Genomic DNA, 24808 nt, shown 5'->3' on the forward strand with positions numbered 1-24808 from the left:
AAATGTCTTTATTTCCGCAGACGGCAGGCAGGGGCGTTTGAAATCCGTTGCAAATCTGAACCCCTTTTCCATCGCTCTTGCCTTCTACACTTGGACGTTTTTGATAGAACTCCTTTGTTTTCAAGAAAGGCCATAAAGCTGCAGGGCATCAGCAACTTTTCAAAGAGCCAAGTAATGACTCCCAAGGGTGCTTTTGAGAAAAAAAAAAAAAGAGAGAATTCATTTTCATTCTTGCCTGTTCACCGCCCTTCGTGAGAAGGCGAAGAGCCAGACCTGTTGTATTCCGGGACTTGGAAGGCATTCGTCATCCGCAGACAATGCAGCCAGCGAATTCCAATTCCGGCTGTTTCTGTTTGTGCATCCACAGGGCCTTCCACCCTCCCCCTCCCCCTCCCCCTCCCCCTCCCCTCCCCCTCCCCCTCCCCCTCCCCCTCCCCTCCCCTCCCCCTCCCCCTCCCCTCCTCCTCCCCTCCCCCTCCCCTCCCCCTCCCCTCCCCCTCCCCTCCCTCTCCCCTCCCCCTCCCCCTCCCCCTCCCCCTCCCCCTCCCCTCCCCTCCCCTCCCCCTCCCCTCCCCAGGCCGCCCAGTGCGATCGCGCTCTGGCAATGCGGCCGCAGGAACGCACTGGACCCGACCTACTGGTGCACAAAGAGTAAATCGATGACGTTGTCTTGGGGGCAAGACACAGACAAGGCGGCCTATAGACCTTGTCCCGCTGGCAAGACCTCAAATATTGCCGATCAGCGTCTGCTGTCCTTAGCTGTTTTCTTTTAGGAAAGGGTCTGGGGTCAGTTCTCAATGGAAGTTAAAGGGGTGCTGTTTGCCCCGTAGTTGGCCCAGAATGTGCCCCACCAGGTGAAGGAGCCTCAGGAAGGAGAATTCTTAGGTGTTTGACACAGAGTAACACCGCGGAGCAGGAAGAGGAAAGGGTGTGGCTGGGTCTCAGAGGGAGCGGGAGATGCACGACAAGGACTGTCTCTCAGAGGTCCACACGCGGCGCTGCTGGACAGACGAGGGCAGCCTCCCCGCCCCCTCCCCCCGCCCTGACTCAGCTCCTTGCTGAGGAATTAATTAAAGACTAGTGGCCTGTCTGGAGTGAGGTAGCGCTGGATAGGTGGGATTGATGATTGATGGGTGCACGGATGATAGAGAGATCATAGGTTTACAGATGATGGATGGATGGATAGACAGACAGATGGTGGAAGATAGATAACGGATAGACGATAGATAGACACAGGATAGATGGAGAGATGTCAAAAGATAGATGATGGATGGATGAATGGATGGATAAAAGATGATAGATGATAGATAGGTATGACAGATTAGATAGAAGATGGATAGATATAGATAGATGATAGATAGATAGATAGATAGATAGATAGATAGAAAAATAGATAGATAGATAGCTGCAGTACCTATCTCAAGTGGTTTCCAGTTGGAGAGGGGACCATTATCTCACTGCTCTGAAACCACCAGCACCTAGACTCACCGTAAGCACACACCAGGCAGTGGGTTATAATCTCTGCATTCCTGCAAGATAAGGAGCTGACTCAGAGTTGGGGAAGGAATCAGGGCACGGGAAGGACAGACCAGAAGATGCGTCTCAGCTGGGGTGTGGGCTGCATCCTGCTACCATAGAGAAAGCTTCCCTCTCCACCTCTTGGAAGGCTGATGCTGGTTCCCCTGGAGTCCCACCCCCAAAGCTCTCTCCACCCTAGGCTAGCTTCCGTAACTGCTGATAGATCTGGCCCGTCTGGTTGCACCCATGGTGTCTACAATGGTCCACATCCCCGGCTTCTCATGATTTTCTCCCAGGCCTGCACCTCCTCCTTCACTCCTGCTTCTTGTGATAGGACCGTCTCCCCAGATTCTCAGAATGAAAAGTCACCTTTCATTCCTGCCAGCTTCTTCTCCCATATCTGATGTTAGTGAATCCTGTTGATTTCATTTTCTAAATTTTTCTCCACCTATGCTCCTGTCTCCATTTCTGCTTTCATTTTTAAGGCTCCCCCCTTCCCCCCCCCCCCTCGAAATCCTTCCAGGAAGAATACAAGAAGCCCTTAACCAGTTTCTTCCCTGGATGCTCAGGTACTTTGAGAAGGCCTGGGGACTCCCTCTCAGAATAACATTTCTTTTTAATGCATAAAATAAAATACATAGGACTGCCAGGGAAACCGATTATATTGAACCAGCTACCCAGTGTGCAGGGGAAGAAATTGCTGGCCTTAGCCGAGGGTGTTGGCAGAGCCTGGACCAAGACAGCAGAAATGAGAGAGAAGCTGTGTTAAGGAATAGTAAGGAAATAAAAATCTATACCAGTGGCTTGCAAACTGGCCCCCAAAGTTTTTTCTTTAATTGGCCTGGGACACAGCCTGGGCCTCGGGACTTAGGAGGTCTCCTTGGATGTGCAGCCAGAGTTGAGAACCAAGATCTGTATTCGAGCTTCTGAAACTGTAATGTGCATAGGAATCACCCATGGAAATGCTTTAGTCTGGCTGGGAGGGATGCTGAGGGCTTCCTGTAGGAGGGCAGCATCCTATCGGGCCTGAATAGGAGTTTTCCTGGTATGGACAGAAGAGATTGGCATTTGTGGCCAAGTAGAGGATTCGAGGGAAGCCCCAAGGACGGACAAGGTGCCCAAACTATGTGACCCCTCAGATCATTCACAGGATGCTGGGGGGATTGTAAATTTTCGAGGGACATAGAGTGACATCTATTGTATTTCCGTAACATCTTACAGAAAAACCCGAGTGACCTTTTTGGCCAATCATAGCAGTGATTGTACCATCCATCCTCAGCATTCACAGACTCCGTATGTGCAAATCTGCCTACTTGCTACAATTTATTTGTAACTCCCAAATTGGTACTCTCTGAGTTCAGGGATTTGTGCACAGCTGCAAAAAAACAGAGTCACCTTTCCGGTCGCAGATTGTAAACAAGTATCTGTGTAGTGCCACATTTTTGCATTTTTGTGCTTCATGCTTACGATTTTGCTTCTAAGCACAAGAAGGCTGCCGTGTGCCCGAACTACGTGTGTGAGATGAGCTTCCTTTAGGCAGGAGAAAGAGTGCTGTGAGCATCAACACTCCAGATTAAATAAGATCAAATTCCACAGAAACATGCATGAAGCAAGGTTATGTGCGATTAGCTGATGGCGGTGTGACCTGAGGGTGCAGGAACTTAACCCTGGAGTTCCCCAGGAGCCATGACTGAATATTAGCTCATTCAGCATTTCCGGCGACTGTTAAGAACAAAACCAGTACGGCTGACGTGCCTTGACTGTGATTCATAAACAGAACTGTCAGGTCTAGTTTCGGGGCCTTGGGCCAGTTTCTGGAGATGCAAAGCCTCCGTGAACTGATCAAGTTTGGGACCTTCTGACGGGTCATTTAGGGCCAGTGCGAAGGGGCAGGGCGGTGACCCAGGGTGAAGGGTGATAAAATTGGAAATGGATTTGGGGCTTTGAGTCAGATCCTGGAGATTATCTTTCAGGGGAACAACGACTTGCTTTCCTAGCTCAGGGAGACTGAATTTACCGGGGTCCTAGAACTACCTCCCTGCAGCCGGGATGAGGGTCCTGGGCCACTCCTGCCATCCCAGCCCACCCACCTGGAGATGGTTAGAAATGCAGATTCACAGGCCCGGCTCCCACCCACTGAGTCAGTGCCTTCGGGATCGGGGCCCAGGAATCTGGGCTCCTCAAATTCTACAACTCACTGGTCCGCGGCACCCGGAGCCCAGCCGACAGCGTCCCCAGATGCTCTGGGTTCTTCCAACGCTCGACACAGCCCAGAGTGGCATCCCCAGGGTTACGGTACAAGAGAAGAACCTTTCCCCTCCTTGTCACAAAATCTGTAAGGGAGAATGTTAAATTGCATGGCTCGAGAAACGGCAAAACTGTGTCTGGAGCAATTCCTTCCTAGCTACAGAAGAATAAGGGCATCTCTAATATTTAGAAGTAAAATAAGATCAAACAGCATTCACCATCACCTCTGGCCCTGGACCAGCCCTGAGCAGCAGGGACCAGCCTGCACGGGGCCAGGGCGGGGGGGGGGGGACCCTGGTGTTGCCGTTGACATTGCAGGGGACGGGGGGCGAGTTCTGGGGTCTCCGTTTCTTCCTCCCTAAAGGAGAGTCTTGCAGATCAACGGTATTATCTAGACAGCTCCAGGAGCGTGCAGGCCATGCAGAAAATTCCTCCATGGCCACTGTTAGTTTTACGTGATTCTTACCTCATTAGTATGAAAATCTGAAAGCCCAAGGAATCTTTCAACTGCCTAATTTTTATTTTGATTCTAACTTTATTTCTAGAATTTATTTCTATTTTATTTGTGCCTGTATTTATATTATTAGGCTCTGTGTATAAATGGTAAAATTTATGTATAACTCGTAATTTCTATAATTTATTATTATAAAAATTTAAATTTTATCTCTACGCTTATTTTCTTTCTAGAGTTTGTTTCAAGTATACATATATCCATTGATATAATTCATAGGTTCTGTGTATAAATTATAAATTACATAATTTATAGTTCATTATTATAAAATCATATTTTCTAATTTTATTCCTAGAATTTATTTCTATTATATGTATACATATGTTCATTTATATAATTGATAGGTGCTGTGTATAAATTATAAAGTACATAATTTATAATTTATTTAATTTATAATTAAAAAATTTGTTTCCTATTCTTATTTTATTTCTAGAATTTATCTCTGTTATATTTAAACATATATTCATTTACATAATGATAGGTTCTGTGTATAAATTATAATTTATATAATTTGTAATTTATTATTATGCAACTTTATATCATTTCTTTTCTAATTTTGTTTCTATAATTTATTTCTATTTTATTTGTATATATTATATAGCTTATAAATTCTGTCTAACATATAAATGACATAATTTGTAACTTCTATAATTATATTTATATTTAATTTCTCTTCTAATTTTGTTTCTAAAGCTTATTTCTACTTATTTTTATATATTTATATAATTTATAAGTTCTGTATATAAATGATAAATTCTGTAGTTTGTAATTTCTGTAATTATTATTGCAACTATATTTTTTTTCTGTTCTAGTTTTTTTTTCTTATTTTTTTATTTATTTATTATTTTTGGCTGCGTTAGGTCTTTGTTGCTGCGTGCGGGCTTTCTCTAGTTGCAGCGAGCGGGAGCTACTCTTTGTTGCGGTGCGCGGGCTTCTCATTGCGGTGGCTTCTCTTGTTGCGGAGCACGGGCTCTAGGCTCGCAGGCTTCAGTAGTTGTGGCTCGTGGGCTCAGCAGTTGTGGTTCGTGGGCTCTAGAGCGCGGGCTCAGTAGTTGTGGCGCATGGGCTTAGCTGCTCCGCGGCATGTGGGATCTTCCAGGACCAGGCCTCGAACCCATGTCGCCTGCATTGGCAGGCGGATTCTTAACCACTGCACCACCAGGGAAGCCCCGATCTATATTTTCTTTCTGTTCTAGTTTTGTTTCCAGTATTTATTTCTGTTCTGTTTCCATTTGTATAATTCATAAGCTCCGTGTATAAATTGTGTAACTGATCATCTCTATAAATTGTCATCAGTAGTACTTCTATCCTCATTGTGATGTCTACGTCAGTGCGCCACGCTGATGCAACTTAAGGGAAACCGGATTCGGGCCTCATGCTGTGCGCTTGTCGCTTGCACAGGTCATGGTTGTGGAACCTCAGATTCGCGGTTCAGCGGGTTTGTGAGGCACGTGCGGCTGCACAGGTTCCCCAGGAGGAGCCCGCGCCCAGGGTGGCCTTGGGGACGGGATGTCCTGGGGCTTTTGTCCTGGGTCTCGGGAGGAGGAAACCGAACAGATGGCTGGGGGGGGAGCGTGCACGGCTGAGGGGGGAGGGTAGACGGCGGAGGGGGTGGGGTGAGTGTGCACGGGCGGGGGGGGGGGAGGGTGCACGGCTGAGGGGGGGTGCACGGCTGAGGGGGAGGTGCACGGCGGCGGGGGGGAGCGTGCACGGCAGGGGGTGTGTGCGCGCCGTGGGGATGACTCAGGCCCCGCGTCCGGAGGTTGGAGGGGCCGCCTGGAAGCCGCAGAGGCGGTGCAGGCTGCCTCCGACGGGCTGGGCAAAGGCAGCAGGAAGAGAAGTGCCTGGGTGTCCGGCTCGGATGCCCGGCCCCTCCCCAGCGCCACTGGGTCTGCTGTTCCTGGGTTTGCGTGCGGGACCCCGGGGGCTCAGCAGAGGGCTGAGTTGAGCCGTGACCTCTCCCCTAAGCGGGGTCACGTCAGCGGGGCTCAGGAGCCCAGATGCGCGGGGAGCCGGGCGGGGGCTCGGGGCCCAGCTGGGCTGGGGAGGCTCCAGGCCCTGGACACGGAGCTACCAGGCACAGACACACGCATACATACGCAACACTCACGCTCGGTGCATATTTGCGTGCACACGCGCGCGCGCCCGTGAGCACATACCTGCGCCGCACACGCGCCAGTGCACGTGGACATGCGTGCGCACAGGTACACGTGGGCACGCGTGCAGTTCACCCACATGTACTGTGCACGCCCGCGGGTGCACGTGCTCACAGACACGCACATGAGTATACTCACGTGCACATCCGTACAGACACGCCCACACAAGAGCATGCACGCGCACGCACCACGTGTAGAAACAGCTTACGTTCAAGTGTGTTGCTGTTGGTTTCAGCATTCCAAAGAGCCTTGTCTGCTTGTTCTTTCCAAATCCCCGTCCGAAACGCAGCGTCGTCCACTCCTTGAATCGCTCTGGTTGGGGCTACTTGCCCCCCCTGCCCCGCCCCGTCAGGTGTGGAGGCGTCCCGATGGCAGGGACGCTGAACATCTCAGGAAGGTCCCCGCGCCCTCGCTTCGGCAGAGGGAGCGTAGAGGGAGTGATAACGGTTGTGGGTCTCTAGGCAGACGTACAGGACCAGAGACGCGCATGTATGTGTAGGATCTGTGCCTGCCCGGGGGGGCTCTTCGGGGCTGAGCAAATCCCACCCTCCCCAGCCGCCCTGGCTACCTCGTGAGCATCTGCCACGTGCTGCAGGAAGAGCTGAAACTACACCTGTCCCTTCCCGGCTCTGAGGTGCAGAAACCAGCGCCCCTCCCGCCGTGAGGGCTGGGGTCCGACCGTCCAACGCAGGGCCTTCCCAGATCATGCTGCTTCTGCTGCCCTTTTTTTTGGTTTTTTTGTTTTTTTAATTTGGGGGCACATATTGTTCATATCGTATTTTTTATTGAAGTAGAGTTGACTTAACAATATTAGTTTCAGGTGTACAGCAAAGTGATTCAGTTATACATACATACATATATATATATATATATATATATGTTTATAGCAGATTCTTTCCCTATATAAGTTATTACAAGATATTGAATAGAGTTCTGTGTGCTCTACAGTAGCTCCTTGTTGTTTATCTATTGTATATATAATCACGTGTATTTGTTAATCCCAAACTCCTAATTTATCTGCCCCCTCCCTTTCCCCTTTGGTAACCATAAGTTTGTTTCCTATGTCTGTGAGTCTGTTTCTGCTTTGTATATAGATTCATTTGTGTCGTAGCTTAGATTCCACATATAAGTGATATCATAGGGTATTTGTCTTTCCCTGTCTGACTTTCTTCCCTTAGTATGATCATCTCTAGGTTCATCCATGGTGCTGCAAATGGCATGATTTCATTCTTTTTTACCTGCCTGCCTGTTCTTAATACACACATGGAAAATCACACACACACAAATACACTTCCCAAACTACACGTAGACACTTACACATGGGCACACGCCCAAACTATACACATGCACATACAAAACCCCACATATACACATACACTACACACACTACAAATACACACATGCCAACTGCACTTAGACACACACATGTGCGCACACACACACCCCTACACAAATACTCACATACAAACCACCCACATACCTACACACAAAACCCCATGGATCCCAAACTACTCAGTAAACGGACACACACACACACCCAATCGCTCACACACATAGCTGCACACACACACACGAGAGAGAGTATTACAGGCTGACACCTGTCTGTGAGACATTCAGGGGGACTGAACACATTGCAACCTTCTGGAGGCCCCCGGGGATGAAGATGGCTTGTTACACGCCCAGCACTTCCTGACATGGGACACGTGTACCCTTTGCTTCTGCACCTGCAGGATGATCCTCCGACCCGCTGTCACTCTCCTTTCCGCTGACCGGACGGTCCAAGTGGACTGTTCCCAAATTCCCTGACTTTGCTTTCCTTCAATCCATCATTAATTGGATAGAAACAGAAATAGTATTGAAATTGCTTCAGTAAAGCGGTAGCAACAGGATAGAAGAACAATGGAATTAAAGGCAGTTTCCCCCCTTCTCTGGGATCACAGGAAATTAAAAAGAAAATTTACCTTTTTCTGGGTTGTCTGGTGTTTCTACGAGAAGTACATTTTGGTTGTGTAATTATAGAGATGTTGCTACTCTAAAGGGTTTTTCTCTCCATGTTTTTTCTCCATCATGTATTGGAAATTGTGACTCACCTATTTCAAAACACCTGCTTTTTTAGAATAATGCACGTGCAGAATTATCATGGTTTCCCACTAATTTAATTGCTGCTAAACTCTAAGGTTGTCCATAATCTAAAACATAAGCTGACATATTCTTACATTTTCGCATGAGAGTGAGTATTTCAAATGAGAAATCACAACATGGTGATGCATTTTCAAAGCCGCCAGACATCTCAAAATCCAAAATCATGCCCTTTTTTAATTGTTTTCTTAATTTCCCAATTTACTTTTATTTGACTTATTTCTAATTGGACTCTTTTTTCTTTTAGGCCAAGATTTTGATTTATCGCATGCCCTTGATGGTGAGTAATACTAAAACATTTTATAAACTACAGGGAATATTTTATTGGACTATAGTAAATATTTTGAAATATGTCTTACTACGATAACTAGAGACTCACGTAGGATGAAGAAAATCAAGATGCCCTTGTCAGGGTAAATAAATCTTTTTTGGTGGAATAACTTCCACACTCTGTGGTGGTGGATGAATGCCACGCAGGGTTGCCATGTGCTTGCGGAAGTGGCTGGTCCCCCGTGGGCTGGTCCCCCGTGGGCTCACTGATTCCATCCCTTGGCTGGTGCCTGCATCACCCCAATCTCTGCCTCTGCCTTCACGTGGCCACTTTGCTGTGCATCAGTGCCTCTATGTCTTCCAATTTCCTTCTGATAAAGGCACTCGTCTATAAGGGTCTGTGCTAATCCGCTGTGACCTCTTCTTAACCAGTGTTATCTGCAAAGACACTGTTTCCAAGTAAGGTCACGTTCTGAGGTTCCCGGTGGATGTGAATTTGGGGACCCAGTATTCAACCCAAGACATCATTTTTTTTTTTTTTTATTGGAGTAGAGTTGCTTTACAATGTTGTGTTTCTGCCGTACAGCCAAGTGAATCAGCTATACGTATACATATATCCCCGCTTTTTCAGATCTCCTTCCCACTTAGGTCACCACAGGGCACTGAGTAGAGTTCCCTGTGCTATACAGTAGGTCCTCACTAGTTATCTAGTTTATACATAGTACTGTATGTATGTCAGTGCCCCAAGATATCTTTTTAACTCCTGGGGTCCGATGCAGAGGTGTGAGTCAAAACCGTGAGGGCAGTAATGTTCCCAAAAGCCAATGGGGGGATAGTCTTATTCTCAACGATGGAACCCTCATTGGCTGGTGAGGAGAGATGCCGGAGAGGTGTCTGTGGTCCTAATAACCTCAGCCCACCTTGCCTTGGTTGCCTGGGGGTCCCAAGGAGCAAAAGGTGTGCTTCACGTAGTGAATGTGCGCAGCTTTTGAGCCAAGGGTCCCGGGTCCCTCCTTCTCCCGCACAGGTCCCGGGCTCTCCCTCGCATCCTGTGTTCTCCCGGGTTCCTCTTTCACTCACAGCCCCCCACTTGGCGTCATGAGGTGGGAGGGGCCCTTGGTCTCGGTGGCAGCCGTGGTCGACATCGTCCTATGTTCCTGTTGCCGTGGGTCCTCGGAGGCTCACTGGAATCATCCTGCAGTGCTTGGCCATTGCCTCAACTGTCAGGAAAAAATGATGCTTCACACGTTCTCTGAGTCTTTTTAAGGAAACAGAACAGTGTCGAGAGTTGATTCTGTTTCCCAGCTGCAAGTCTTACTGACGGACATGTCTCTTCTCTTTAGACCATGACAAGAAACCCACTCCCGCCCCACCAAAACAAGGCACCGGTAAGAAGCAAAGGTGCCCAGCATGCAAACACAGCCGAGAAATCGTTGTCGTGCGCCCCAGTTTTCCCAAGAGCTGCGTGAGCCGTAGTCAGATGTTCACCGGCTCTGGATCCGGCCTGGTTAATGCTTGAATTACGCTGTGATGTTGGTGCTTTCAAGTCCACAGTGGCTGTAAGAGGACGGACGCTGACACTTGGGCGAGATGCTGTTGGGTCCCCTGGAAGGCATCTCAGGATGCTTTCATTCTGAGTGTCTGTCCCTGGTTTTGGTTACTCATTTCTCGGGAGGAACAGTTTTAGGACCTGGGACCCTCGTATAACCCATGAGCAAACTTAGATCTCAGCCTTTAGGAGGACCATACTAGTTGTCACTAAACCTTGCCAATAAAAGTCAGGAATCAGACGGATCATGGAATTGACCAAGGGTCAGATTCATTGGTGGTTAGTCACCCACAGTAAAATCGATGCCCAAAGTTACAGAGCTCTTATCGCTGATTTTTTAAAAAATGTGATAGCTCTCTTCAAATATTGGGCCTCTCATCTAGAATGGCATCTGATGAGGAAAAAGATAGCCTTGTTCAGAGCCAGGTTCTTGACCTGTGCAGGCACACAGAAGATGCTGGACAAGTCATTATTGAACAGTGAACTTTGTACCGTCACGCGCTCCCCGGGGCAGCGACGGTGTTTCCCAGTCGTGACTCGTGATGGGTCAGTACATCGTGTTGGGTGGATACACAAGCTCACCTAGATGTTGCTGGGACTTGCAAAGAGTCCTTAAAACTAAGAAGGCAACCTCGGGAGCCATCAGGAGTTGTCACATCATTTTGTCAAGCACACCTGGGTCAGTTGAATCATTTTCTTGGTGGGCACAAGCCCAAATCTGGCCACAGACTTCCCCCCTTATCTCGTAGTATCTACCTTGCGGAAGTTGTTGGCAACTTGGTAGGGGATGTTGCTAGGATAAACAGTCCCCGGGGAAGACTTGTCTACAGGCAGAAGTTGGAATTTCAACTCCGTCCATGGGGCGTAATTGATTTATAAATTACTTTCTTTGTTTTGGTTTGGTTTTGCCTTTTATTCCTTTTTTTGGAGAGAAGGATGATATGAATATGGTCAGGAATTTGGTTTTTCTGTTGAGACCTTGGTCAGACTGACATTCAGGAAAGTATTCTGAGATGTGGAGATGCAGTGTTTCCTCCGTCTATTTAGGAAGTCATTTCTGTTCCTCGTTTCACCCACAACTTCAGTATTAACTATCTGTTTTTCTCCTCTAGATGATAACTTCAATTTAGAAGACGCCCTTGGTGGAGGGAACAGTGAGTAGTACCTCTTAAATCTCCTATGTGTCTGACTTGCTTATTTATCATTGCAAAGAGGCTTCTCTTTTAAATAAGTCCAATTAGTTTTTACCACGAAAACCTAAGGAATAGATGTATTGTTTGCTGTGGTTGAGTTTTTGGCTTTTATCCGTATGCCTACTTTTATTTTAAAACTCTTACAGTCTTTGGGGTGATATAAGACAAACTGAATATCCTTGCCAGGGCTGGCCTCACGGGCGCGTAGGGTCACACAGGACTCCACACTGAGAAGGGCTTCCCTCCTTGGTTGACTGCTCTGTGGCCGTCATATTGAATTTCTTAGTACAGTTTAAGCAAGAGACTCTGCATTCTCATTTTGCCCTGGGCTCCACAAATTCTGTAGCTGGTCCAGCCATCTGCTTTATTTTCTATTGGAAATACGTGAATTTAAGTACTGCAGCTGGATGATGATGGAAAGAAATCCACAGGTGCCTGTGTGTATGGGTAACCCCATCATGACAAAGTACTTGCCCTGCCATGACAAAGGACATGCTTCCATTTCTAGCTGTTTAGTAAACCATCTGTGTGCAAATGCACGTTTTGTTTTCTTGACTGTAAAGTGCTCATAATTGCAACTCTCCTCTTTTACAGATGACCCAGTGTCACCCGCACCACCCAAGCCAAAACCTAATCCAAACCCCAACCAGCCCGGCTCTTCTGGTAAGACCTTCTCGCCCCTGTGGGTCCTTGTGTGTTTTTCAGAGTACAGTGATTTCCTTGTCAGCTGAAAGGAGGTAATTTCAGATTTAGCATGATCTTACTGTGAACTCTCTGTGCAACGTAATGCCAATTTTCCAGTCGTGGAAAACAGTTTTCAAAAATATATTTTTGGTTCGGATTTGATTTTTAGTGTGCTGATTTTACTTCCAAGGTTTTAATGGAAACTTTAAAAAATTAAATGTAAGATTTTAAATACAGAGAATCAATATGGAGAAAAATATCAGCTTGTTCTTTCCCTTTAGAGAAGCTCTTGGTTTTTGTTTTTTTTTTTAAAGGTTTTTGCCGCCTTTTTTCTGACACATCATAGTATTCTCTGAGTATTTGACTAACATCAGTGTTCTGAGTTGAATGGCTGTTGAAACTTCAGATTTTGAGTTGGCTTTTTTGTTTGTTTATATGTTTGTTTAATTTTTAATGCAGAAAAATAGAAGTACTGTCCATCCTGTACCACAGTGAAGATGGTTATTCTCCCTAGTATTCTATATCAATTTAAATGAAACAACCGTTAAGTAAAACTGTCAATCTTTTATTCACACTGTGTCATAACATTATTTTTTGCTTATGAGTATTCCATAAGCATTTTCTTATGTCATTTAATAATTTTTATCATATGACTTTTCTTGGCAGTTATATACTATCATAACTAATCCCTAATTTTGAAAATGTTATGTTTCTCTGCTATTTTAGAAGTATGAGTTGCAAAGCAAATTGAAGCCATCTTCATATGCTTGCTTATGGTTTTCTTTTTTTTTTAATAAATAAATTTATTTTATTTATTTATTTATTTATTTTTGGCTGCATTGGGTCTTCGTTGCTGTGGGCAGGCTTTCTCTACTTGCGGAGAGCGGAGGCTACTCTTCGTTGCGGTGCACGGGCTTCTCATTGCGGTGGCTTCTCTTGTTGCGGAGCGTGGGCTTTAGTAGTTGCGGCACGCGGGCTCAGTAGTTGTGGCTCATGGGCTCTAGGTGTGCGGGCTCAGTAGTTGTGGCGCACGGGCTTAGTTGCTCCGCGGCATGTGGGATCTTCCCAGACCAGGGATCAAACCCGTGTCCCCTGCATTGGCAGGTGGATTCTTAACCACTGCGCCACTGGGGAAGTCCAATAATTGTATCTTTGAAAGATTCAAAGTACCTTTATGGGGTTCCCCACCACCCCAGGCCTGTTTTTGATTCTGATATGTTTCCCTTCACCCCAAGACATCAAGACACTGCCGACATTTCTCATGTGACAGATGATCCTGTCTTTTTCCTTCTAGATGGCTTTTCGGATTTGGACCTGACTGATGGGACTTCAGATGGAGGTAGGGTTCCCCTTCTTTTTTTGTCTTTCTTTTTTTTTTTTTTTTTTTTTTTTTTTAATCTTTTGGCTGCACCGTGCGGCATGTGGGATCTTAGTTCCCTGACCGGGGATTGAACCCGCGCCCTCCTGCAGTGGAAGGGCAGAGTGTTAACCACTGGACCGCCAGGGAAGTCCCTCAGTTTTTTATTTTATATTGGAGTAGAGGTGATTAACAAGGTTGTGTTAGTTTCCGGTGTAGAGCAAAGTGACTCAGTTCTGCATAGACATGTGTCTATTCTTTTTCAAATTCTTTTCCTGTATAGGTTATGACAGAATATTGAGCAGAGTTCCCTGTGCTCTACAGTAGGTCCTGGTTTCCACCTCTGTCTTTAAAATCTTAGGTCAATCTGGGGGCCAAAACAGTATTTAAATATAATAAATAAATAAGTATAAAATTAATATATGCTTAGAATAGTTATAACTTGATGAAATATAGTCATTTTTATGTATTTATGTATGTATAAATTATAGTGTAAACATGTTACATATAAATATATTTTTACTATATTCATCTATTATGCATATGTAATCTAAAATAGGTATTACGTCTAGTATATGTGTATATAATATATAACGCATAGCCAGACACAAGGTAAAGATCTCCTCCACCAGGATTCATTTGGGTCACCCTCAGGAGGCAGGGAAAGATTGTGCGTCTGCCTTGAATTTGGGCGTCACTCTTGGCCCACAGCCTCCTAGGAGGGCTGCAAACTCAAAGCCTCGGGACGTCCACCTGGAGGGAAGCTCCTTCCATGGCAGTTAACTCCAGCCTCCCCCCGCCAGGTAGAAGAACCTGGGCTCCAGCCCCCAGTTCGGGAAATCTTTTATTTCTAACTCTGCCGTCGAGCTCTGGTTCTTGTTTATTTCTTGGAGAATTGAGCGTAAACGGTGAATAATAATAAGATGATGTGAAGATTTCCCAGGAGGTGACCCATGGCTCTGACATCCTTGGGGAGGGACCTTCATGCTCTGATGGCCCCTCCCCATTCCCGTCCTGACCCGTGTTCTTGCCCCTGCATGTAAAATCTGTTTATTCTCCCTTCTCTTTTTAAGCATTTAGGTTATACCAGTTTCTTCTTTTTTAAACAGAAAAATAACATTTTTATTAGTTAACTGCCTGATACTCCTTAATACTTTTTTTTGAGGTATCGTTGATGTACAGTATTGTATAAGTTTCAGGTGTGTGATGTAGTGATTCAGGATTTTTCTAGGTTGTACTCCATTTAAAGTTATTATAAGATATTGGCTCTATTCCCTGTGTTGTGCAATCTATCCTTGTTCCTTATTGATTTTATATATAGTAGTTTGTACCTCTTAATCCCCTACCCCATCTTGCCCGTCCCCCTTCCCTCTCCCCACTGGGAACCACTAGTTTGTTCTCTATATCTGTGAGGCTGCTTCTTTTTTGTTATTTTCACTAGTTTGCTGTGCTTTTTAGATTCTGCACCAGTTTCTTGTACACATCTTTATGCTTTGATATTGGATGTCCTCCATATGGTTCCCTTAAGGTGGTTTCTAAGAAGTAGGGTTTCTGAAAGGAGTTCCCACTTTTACATCCCTTCATGGGTTGCTAAATTGCTTTCCAGAATGGCTGGGATCGTTGATGGTCCCACTGGTAAGAGGATCATGTAAGAGTTTGCTGGGTTCATTCCTCCCTGGCCTGCCTTAAATGTTACTGGAAACATTTTTGCTTTGAATCCTTGCTTGATGGAGCGCCATTGATTGGCATCAATGGATGAACCAGCCCCCAAAGGATTATAAGTCTGTTTATACCAGTCACGCCCTTACGGTGACATGCTTTTTGATCATCTCGTTTGCCTTCTACCAGGAATGCCCTCCCCTCTTGAGCTCACATACCTTTCAGAGTAAACCCCTTCCACCCTGGTCCCCGAAGTCATGTCTACAGTGGCTAGCCATCTACCTTCTAAATTGGTTTTCCTTTTAAATTTACATCTCTAGGTTCTGTACAAGATTGCCCCACTTTGAGGAGTGTAACAGGCAGGGTTCTAGTTTGATACTAGCCGTGTAACGTGCTCTTACCCACTGAATGTAACAGGCTGTTCGCTGGCTCTGTAGCTGTGTAACATGCAGCCCCTCCTTTGTAGCAGTCAGTGGTGCTTCATAGCCATGTAACATGCAGTGCCTGTGTGACTATACCGTAAAGACACACTGGGAGTGACTGGCTGACAGGAAACAAAGCTAAAGGCACCCTCACAAGTGTACAGTCCGCTGGGTGGATTCCTGGTTTGTGCACTCATAATTGTACAAGCGTCAGCTTAACATCAAGTATCAGGAATTGCCTGACGGTCCAGTGGTTAGGACTCTTCGCTTTCACTGCCGAGGGTGCAGGTTCAGTCCCTGGTCGGGGAGCTAAGATCCACAAGCTCCGTAGTGTGGGCAAAAAGAAAAAACAAAATGAGACAAACAACAACAAAAACATCAAGTATCCATTGGCATTAAATGTGGAAAAAGTAGAGGGGGTGTTGAGGTGGTATCCCTTAGCCCCGGGGAAAGCACAAATGAAGACAATACCCAGAGGTGGTGGGTCCGTGGATAGCACATGGCCGACAACCACCCCTAGTGAGACTGGGGGGCCTGAGAGTTAACAGGCATGTGCCTGGGATGACCGCATAGCCATGCGAGGGTCTCAGCTGGGCTCTGGGGCCCTTGCTGGGTTTCTCCCCGAATCCCTGGGGGACTTTGAGGGCTCAGTGGGTCTCCTGGAGCCCCACCATGGGGCCAGGGGGCTGAGTCAGGTGCCAAGCCTGGATTTCAGGTACACGGGAGCGAGACAGGTGATACGTCCCACAGAACGAGGACAGCCCCTCCCAGCAGTGGAAAGGGACACCCTGATATTAATGGCCTCATCAGTCCCATGGTCATTTCTCTTAAGGAACCTTCACAACCCAAGGTCGGAGGAGCTGGTCCTTGGTATGAGTTTTCGGTGACCGAGCGTCTCCCCAGCGCCATTTGTCACCAAGCCTTGTTCCTCTCTTGCAGGAGGCGGTGGTGGCGGAAAGCAGAGGCACGACGGGGAGGAGCAGGGTACGTACCCCCTGGTCCCCGATGTCCTGGTTCCTCACGTGTACTGTTAAGGGAGGCGGGAGCCAGTGGTCACAGCCTCACTTTTAGTATTTGCAGCGTCGTCTGAAAGATACTGGAATGAAGAACGGTTCTCTGGACACGCGTTCCAAGGGGGCTCAGCGGAAACAGGCAGACCCCGGAGATACTGGGGATTCAGGTCCAGACCGCCGCAGTCAAGCGAATATCGCGGTACAGCAAGTCACACGAATTGTATGGTTCCCCAGTGCGTCTAAAAGTGATGTTTACACTGCACTGTAGTCTGTTCAGTGTGCAATGGCATTAAGGCTAAGAAAAAGCACCACGTACAGGCCTAAATTTATACAACTTTTATTGCTAATAAAGGCTCACCATCCTCTGAGCGTTCGGCAAGTCACAGGAGTAACACCAGAGATCACGGATACCGTCACAAATAGAATCCTAATGAAAAAGCTTGAAATATTAGAAGAATTACCAAAATGTGATACGAAGACGTGAGGTGGGCAAATGCTGTTGGAAAAATGGTGCCGATAGACTTGCCTGACGTAGGGTGGCCACAAACCTTCCATTTGTTTAAAAAAACACAAAACACCCCACAGTATCCGTGAAGCTCACTAGCATGACGTCTGCCTGGAGCTGGTACCGACGGGATCTGCATTTTAAGTTCGGTCGCCCTCCCAAAGTGCCCTAAGAAGGAACGCCATTCGTATTAACCAGGGTCCTCCAGAGAAACAGGACCACTAGGATGTATAGAGATGAGTAGGAAGACACTTATTATAAGGAGTTGGCCCACGTAGTTACGGTGGATTGAACGGTGCCCGTCCATGTTGGTGAGGGCAGCTCGCTTTACCCAGGCTAACGAGTTCGAATGTTATTTTTTTCTGGAGACAGCCACATGGACACATCCAGAAATGAAGTGTTCCCAGCTGCCTAGGCAGGCCCTGGCCAGTCCAGCTGACACATACGATGAACCATCCATCACACCGTCCTTTTTATTCATGGGGGAGGATGTCTTGTGCACCTGCCGTGTCAAGAAACAGCTGTAGATGTGGGACGGACGCAGGTAGCTTTAGAATTCTTGATGGTGGATGGAAACACCGTCACCGTAGAGCACCTGAGAGTAACGAAGAGGTCGGGGACTTTGATTTTTCAGAAGGTACATGAAGAGCCGGGCATCTGGCTGCTTGAGGTCACACGGCCGCTGAATGGTCCCCGCTGGGCCCCCTTCCGCTGTGGATTTGTCACCCATCTGAGAGCTTCCTCACTGAGCTGGGAGGACACCTGAGCTGGTCCTAGGGATGGGGAAGAGGTGTGGCTTGGCATCCCCCTGGGAGCCAGTTCTTGGATTGGAAACAGCTCACGTAGTGAAATGAATTCCGACGTGGGTTTCCTGGAGAGGCTCCGGAGTGACGGTCCCTCCGTGGTTACCCTGGGGCCCCGCCTCTCAGGCCTCAGCCCCATCCTCTCCCTCCGGGCAGGGCCGCCAGCCCCCGGCCCCGTGGTCCGCCCGTGAGGGTTACGTGTTTGCCTGTCACGGTGCCCTGTGCTTCCTCCCACAGCCGACTCCCCGGGCGTGGTCCCTGGGATCGTTGGTGCCGTCGCAGTGGCCGTGGCCGGTGCTATCTCCAGCTTCATCGCCTACCAGAAGAAGAAGCTGTGCTTCAAAGAGAACGGTAAGGCGTTCACCGCCGCGTCCTTTCCGTGGGGCCTCGCTGCTTTGAAAACCGTGCTTTCTTTAGAAAAAAAGAACTAAGAAGCAGAACTCAGGTTGGCACGAAACACGTGGAAGGCGGCCGAGGGGGTCCTGAAGTCGCTAGAAAACTGGGATCTGACTTTGTGGCTTTGATCCCAGCGTCTCCTGCATTTAGCCGTGTGAGCTTGTGCAAGTTACTAACCACTCCATTTGGGGGGGGGGGGGCGTTCCCATAACGAGGAGAGATGATAGTCTGCGCTTTAGAATTTTTGTGAAGGCCAGTAAGGTCATGTGTGAAGGTCAGTAAGGTCATGTGTGAAGGTCAAAAAGGTCATGTGTGAAAGTCTTGACAGGTTGCCTGGCAGAGAGTGAGTGTTGAAGAAATGTTCGCTCTTACGATTCATTCATTGTTATTTACATGGACCGCCGAATGCCACCGTTACCAGCCCAGAGATCGGAATTCCATCCTTGGGCATTTTGGGACTTTGTACTCAAATGCTAAGTTACTTAGGATTCGTCCTGACATCAGTGAGTTCCTCTGTTTTGAGCACAGTTAATGTTTGTGCGTCTCTGGAAGGCTCTGTCTAGGTCTTGCTTTGAGAACCAGCGAGGGGTGGGTTGCGATGTGGTTTCTGGTGGCCCCGTGGACCGTGACGGCCCATCCTCCTCGGAGGAGGCTTGTGGAAGCTGAACTTCCCTTCTGTGTATGACCCCAAGTCCTTATCCATGCTTTGCCGTTGGCCATTGGTGTCATCTGCCTAAAGGACCCTTTCCTGAGGGTTCTTGGGAAATTCCCAGAAGACTTGATAGAGGCAAAGTTACCCTCTAGGGATGGAGTTTACCTTCATCTTCCATCATTCCAGATTTTTAGGTTCACAAACACTATTTATAGCCTGAAATTGGAAGTCTGACACAGCGTTTGGATTCAGAGACCTAAAATAAGAGGCCATTTTTATATCCCTCTCCTTGCAGTGGAGGGTAAGGGTGCCTGAGTGCATCTTATTTCCCTCGTGGGAGTGGACGCCTTCCATCTGGCCGCGCTCAGGAAAGTGTGGTTGGCTGGCGGAATGGTGAGCATCCAGCGATGCCCAAATGGACAGATGACCAAGTTCCAGGAGATTCTTATAAAAGATCTACAGTTAGAACCGAGTCGGGGGAAACAGAACAAAAGAAAACACCTTTTTCTTTTGCTTCTCCTAGAACGAGCAAAGACTTAAAAGACTAGGGGTTCGATGGAAGTGAATTTGTGTTTCCTTTTCAATTACATTTCCCCCTTTCTCTGAAGACGCTCAAACTCAGAGCTTGACGCTCAGCCAGGAGAGGAAGGCGCTCACTAGGCAAGGATGCTCGGGAAGTCCTGGCCCCAGAAGTTTCTGAAAATCTTCAGGCGAACCCCAGTTGGACTCTGGAATTACAAAGCATTTCTGTTACCGTGTGAATGGGATATATGATTCTCTGGATGTTCGTATGTCAAGACACAGGGATTTGAGGAAGCACCCAAGAATCTTAATAGACTTGACAACATCTAATACTTGGAAAAGGGATTCAGAAATTGGGAAAACCAAGTGTTGTGCATCCCACCCTACCCCAACCCTGGTTCTCCGTCTTGGGTCCAAGCACTCTTCCCCCATTGCAGGGGTAAGGGGTGGGCATGGAAACGGAAACCTTCCCGGGTAGAAAGAGTTGAACGTACGATTTTCAAAACCAAAAGCGAACTTTCTGAAGAACTGGCTCAGGGCAGGTGAGGATTCAACTTATGCTTCCGGAGAGGCTGGTTACATTCATTCCCCTAGAACGCGTCCTTCAGTCTTTCTTCTTAGGCTGAATTAACATTAGGTGCGACTTTAAATATTTGATTTGCTTTGTGGTTTTCACAGGTTCATGGTCTTGGGCTGATATAGATGCACAAAGAAAAAGGAAAAGAAAAGGGGGGGGCAAACCTTCATGGGGGAAGGAAGCGGGTAGTTCTGATTTCAGTAATTAGGCACTGTTGTCTCCAGCTGTAAAATGTTCAGCATTGACGCAAAGAAAATTAGGTCCCTTTTCTCATAGAAGCACCGAGTCTAATGCAGACAGTGAGCGTCTTTCTGACCACGTGGGTAGATATTACGGTTTATAGACCTGCCTTATAAAATGAATTTAGTGTTTGTTGTCAGTTATGTGTTTTTATGAACAGAGATGTCCAGGCGTCAGGTGCATGACGATCCTAGACCTTTTCAGATCCGTGCAGGACTATTTTATAGGCTTTATTTCGGGGTGGTTATTTTAAGGTGTGCAGTGGTGAGCTTGGAGATTTGGTAAGGGGGATATGGCTACACCCTGGACAGTGAGCTCCCAGCCTTGGAGGAAGCGTGGTTTGGGGTAAACCATTATGCTCTGAGCGTGGCGGTTTACAGAGTGACTTGCCAGGACCTCGTTGTATTGAATTTTGTAGTGTCTGTTGAATTTGCGCCAAGCTTCCTCTCGAGCACTTAACGGGGGGAAGCAGATGTGTTTTCCCAACGTGGAGATGCATCAATCTAGTACTGTCAGTCTTGATATATACTTAGTTAAGAGCTTCTCCATGAGAAGATAGGAGAAAACCTCCACGGCCAGCAAAGTTTGGTAGCTCTGTCCTTTATTCCTAAAGGTTTGAAGTTGTGACTCTAGGAGTTTAATCTGGTTTTCTTCCAAGTGATGCAAGCTGGCCTCTTAAAGCCGTTTTGGAACGCAGGCTCCTGGTGGATGTGTGTCTTTGCGTTTTCGTGGGTTGGCTTCAAGTCACCAGTTTAAATGATGGATGGTGCTGAGACTGACCGCTTGCACAGGGCACAGTGTTCGGTTGTTGTCACTGGGTGTGCTCGACGGCTGATTCTCGTTGCTCACCGCACATCCGCCAGCTGCTTCCCTTGTCCTTGATGGTGGCAGATTCTTGAGGCTTTGGTGAAATGAGCTACTGGCATGTCCTCTCCCTCCCTTCTTTCCTTCCTTCCTTCCTTCCCTCTCTCTTTCTCTCTTTCCCTTCCTTCCTTCCTTCCTTCCTTTCTTTCTTAATCCCTCTCTCTCCCCCCTCTCTTCCCTTCCTTCCTTCCCTCCTCCTTTCCTCCCGCCCCCCTTCCCTCCCCCCACTTAATCCCAGTGTCCACTCCGTGAGGCTCTGCTCTGTCAGCCTGTCTCCTCAACTTCTGAGCCCAGAGGGTGTCTTCCTAACAGCTTGCACTGCTGCCTGGGCTGTGGGCACGCACCTGAAGCAAACCTTTCGGACGTTTACTTCTCGTTGTTTGTTTTTCTTTCATTTTCCTTTTCTGACCTTCCGTTTCAGATGAGTCGAAGACCTAGGGACGAGCAGAAAACCCCAGGCGGGGCCTCAAGATCCTCCTTTCCGATCCGCGTTTATCTACAAAGACGCAGAGTCGAAAGCAGACCTTGCTGTCATTTGTCCTTTTCCTTATTAGTAAAACTGCCGCAGTGATGTGTTTCTCCCAGACCGGATGCCATGCCTTGAATCCTACATGTTTTCTCCCTTCACGGTGCACAGAAGCGTATGCTATTACATTTTAAGGCCCAGGTAGCTTCAGAATAAGGAAGAGAAATGCAGACATTTCCTTTTAAAGTGAAATCCAACAGAAGGGGGAAATGGTGCCGCGGGGGGCTTCCGGGAACTAGCCGGGTTTCTCACCATCCCCCGTCCTTGCAGCGGATCCTGCAGGGGGTTAGCCGTCCCGCTTTCAGAGTCCTGGGGCAAAGCCGGCCCTGGGTCATAGGGTTTCATCTTTCACGCTCATGATGGATTTTTAACCTTCTGATTCCATAGCCCCTGGATTCTTGTGGTCCATTTCCATGAAGTATTTCCTAACTCTTTCTCGGATCAGTTTTTGCCAATTATGTGAATTTCCCAGTTTGCAGCGGGGGGAAAAAAAAATCCACATATTTAGGAAAAACCTAAAAATCTCACGATCTTAAATTTCTAAGGTCAGTGGAGAAGTGAGTGTTGGGATCTTGACACTCTAGAATTCTTGCATCCTTGTATATCCCCGTAAGCATGGAAGTCATTGCTGCATTTTTTTTTTTTTCCTTTTTAACATCAGACCATCTCCTTCTTGTGCGTAAATATTAGTTTTCTTTTTCCGACCGTGTGCTGAGCGTCAGGGTGATGTCCATTCCCGGGGTGAAATGGCTGGTGGTGATCTGGTGGCCGAGTGGCAGGTTCTGGGGGTTAGTATCAGGAGGTGGGTTAAGAACCCTGCAACAGAGGCTCTCCGTGCCCCTCCCGTGGGCCTGGTCCTCTTCCGCCAGTCACCTTGATGGCCTTGACAGTGGTCACCTTGCCGGCCGTCTGGGTCTTTGAAGAAAGCGTCTGCAGATTTCTTGGTTCGGATGAAATAAAGCCCGTGTCCCGGTTAGCACAGGGGTGCATTTAAATCGAATCTCTGTGCCCCAAGAATTAAGTCCTCGGTGTGAACTCCGGATGAGACCCTGCCGGTCAGTGGTCTCTGGGGTCTGCCCTTGGCCCCAGTGCTTGCTGTGTTTACGTAAATAGCCCACACACGTAGAGACCCCTAAAGCTGCCATTGCTGTAATTGCCTTCATAGCTCAAGCGGCTCCTCGCTTAAAAGCATGTGAGTTGCTTTGGTTTTGATTTTGAGATGTGCTGTGTTTGGCCTTCTAAGTGTTGAGGTTGCAGCGGGACGATGCACCTTGTGGAGGCCAGGTCTCCTCTTAGGGGTCCCTGGGGTTGGGTTGGGCGCTTGGCAACGGGGAATCCGGCCCTGCATCCCTGACCACACGGCTCCAGCTAAACGGGATCCCAGGGGGCCGATCCTTTTCCCCGCCCACGAAGCACCCACCCTCCCTCAGGTTCTCCCCAAATGCTGGGCGTTGGTGACACCAAGTGTGCCCGCATCCCCGCCCCCTCCCCCCAAATGTCTCTTCAGATAATGGATTGAACGTGCCTTTTACTTGTTGGAAATAATGCTTGGCCCCAAATGGACTTGGGTCTGGCTGTACTTTATTGTTTCCCAGGAGCATTTCTTTTTTTCTTTTCCTTGAACGTAGCCAGATATAGGGTTTCTGCGGACCCATCAGAATATTTGTACTGGGTTTTTTCTTCCTTTTTTTTCTTTTGGTAGGGAGATTCTTTGTCATGTGAAAGTAAAGCACATTTAGGATTTCTTGTCGTAATAGTTCACTCTAAAATGTGCGTGTGTTCAGAGCCTACCTCCTGCCCGGCCAGCAGAAGACGTGACATTGGCAGTGACCGCCCTACAGTGTTTTCACAGATCTCTTCAAACTCTCTCCTCTTTGGGTGTTTCTCTTTCTTTTTTTTGTCATCTTAGAATTTTGGTCTCTGACTGGGGTCTCCTTTCGTGGTTGGGGGAAAGGGTGAGGGCTCATGGAATCCATTTCATACAGACGGGGGATGCGTGTTTCTGGGACCGGGATTAAAAGGGGTGTTGGGTGTTCACGCGTAATACTAACCCCAGATGCTGGTGTTTTGAGAAAATCAAAGCTTCGGGAAAACAGGAGAACGGTTGTCATGGGTCCCGTGAGCTACTTCAGTCCTTTTCATGTCATACGTGCTTCCGTGTCCCTTCCCGAGCATGCAGTAAAGAAATAAACATGTTTTGACTGGGAATCTCTCCTGCGTCTTTGTTGTTTCTAACTGAAGTATAGTTGGTTTACAACGTTGTGTTAATTTCTGCTGTACAGCAGTGATTCAGTTATACAGTTATATGTTCGTTTTCATATTCTTTTCCATGATGGCTTATCCCAGGATATTGAATCGAGTTCCCTGTGCTCTACAGTAGGGCCTTGTTGTAGATCCATCCTCAACATTAGCAGTTTGCATCTGCTAAGCCCAAACTCCCACTCCATCCCTCCCTCAACCCTGTCGTTCCGTCCTGTCCCCCCGCCCCGCTCGCTCGTGCATTTTGAATTCTGTCGCCTCACACTGTATGTTGGGAGATCGTTTCTGGGGGCCGGTGGGGCGCGACACGGTCCTCTTTGCGTTGACGTGTGTTCGAAAACTTTGGGAGTAGAAATAGGGAAATAAAATGATAGACTGAAAAAGCACAGGAGCGAACAAACCAGACCCCACGAGGTGCCCTTCATGCCCTGATGACCAGGACGGTCCTCTGCTTGGGGGCAGGAGGTGGGCGGCCAGTTCGGCTTGAGAGTGAGCATCAGGGTGTGCTGTCTTTGTGTTCACCCCCCTGGGGCGTTTTGTTCTTGCTTGCAGCCGACCAGGGCGAGGTCAACATGGAGAACCATCAGGGCGCCAACGCAGAACCACCCGGTAAGAAGCGACCCGAGTGGCCCCCTCCCACCGCCCCCGCGGGTCTGTTTTACCTCCTCTCACCGCGGCCCTGCTCAGATTCTTGGATGGGATCCTTTGTGCCTCTAAGTTTTCAAGGGGGTTCTCTGAGGAGATGC

The 24808-nt window shown here is 47.7% G+C and overlaps 1 protein-coding gene across 2 annotated transcripts in view; it reads left to right on the plus strand.

Moving 5' to 3' along the window:
• CD99 (CD99 molecule (Xg blood group)) overlaps positions 1-24808 on the plus strand; it is a 32819-nt gene that overhangs the window by 6343 nt on the left and 1668 nt on the right. Inside the window, exons 2-9 of one of the 2 annotated variants that reach the window (XM_057537729.1) lie at positions 8819-8851; positions 10185-10229; positions 11503-11544; positions 12178-12246; positions 13562-13606; positions 16645-16689; positions 18264-18377; positions 21699-24011. In XM_057537729.1, coding sequence (XP_057393712.1) covers positions 8819-8851; positions 10185-10229; positions 11503-11544; positions 12178-12246; positions 13562-13606; positions 16645-16689; positions 18264-18377; positions 21699-21715 — 410 coding nt within the window. In that variant the 3' untranslated portion in view covers positions 21716-24011. Of the gene's footprint in view, positions 1-8818; positions 8852-10184; positions 10230-11502; positions 11545-12177; positions 12247-13561; positions 13607-16644; positions 16690-18263; positions 18378-21698; positions 24012-24614; positions 24672-24808 lie in introns of those variants that run through there. The other variant, XM_057537728.1, reaches the window with a different exon arrangement.

The sequence above is a fragment of the Balaenoptera acutorostrata genome, chromosome X (genome assembly GCF_949987535.1).
Source record: "Balaenoptera acutorostrata chromosome X, mBalAcu1.1, whole genome shotgun sequence".
Taxonomy (NCBI): Eukaryota; Metazoa; Chordata; class Mammalia; order Artiodactyla; family Balaenopteridae; genus Balaenoptera; species Balaenoptera acutorostrata.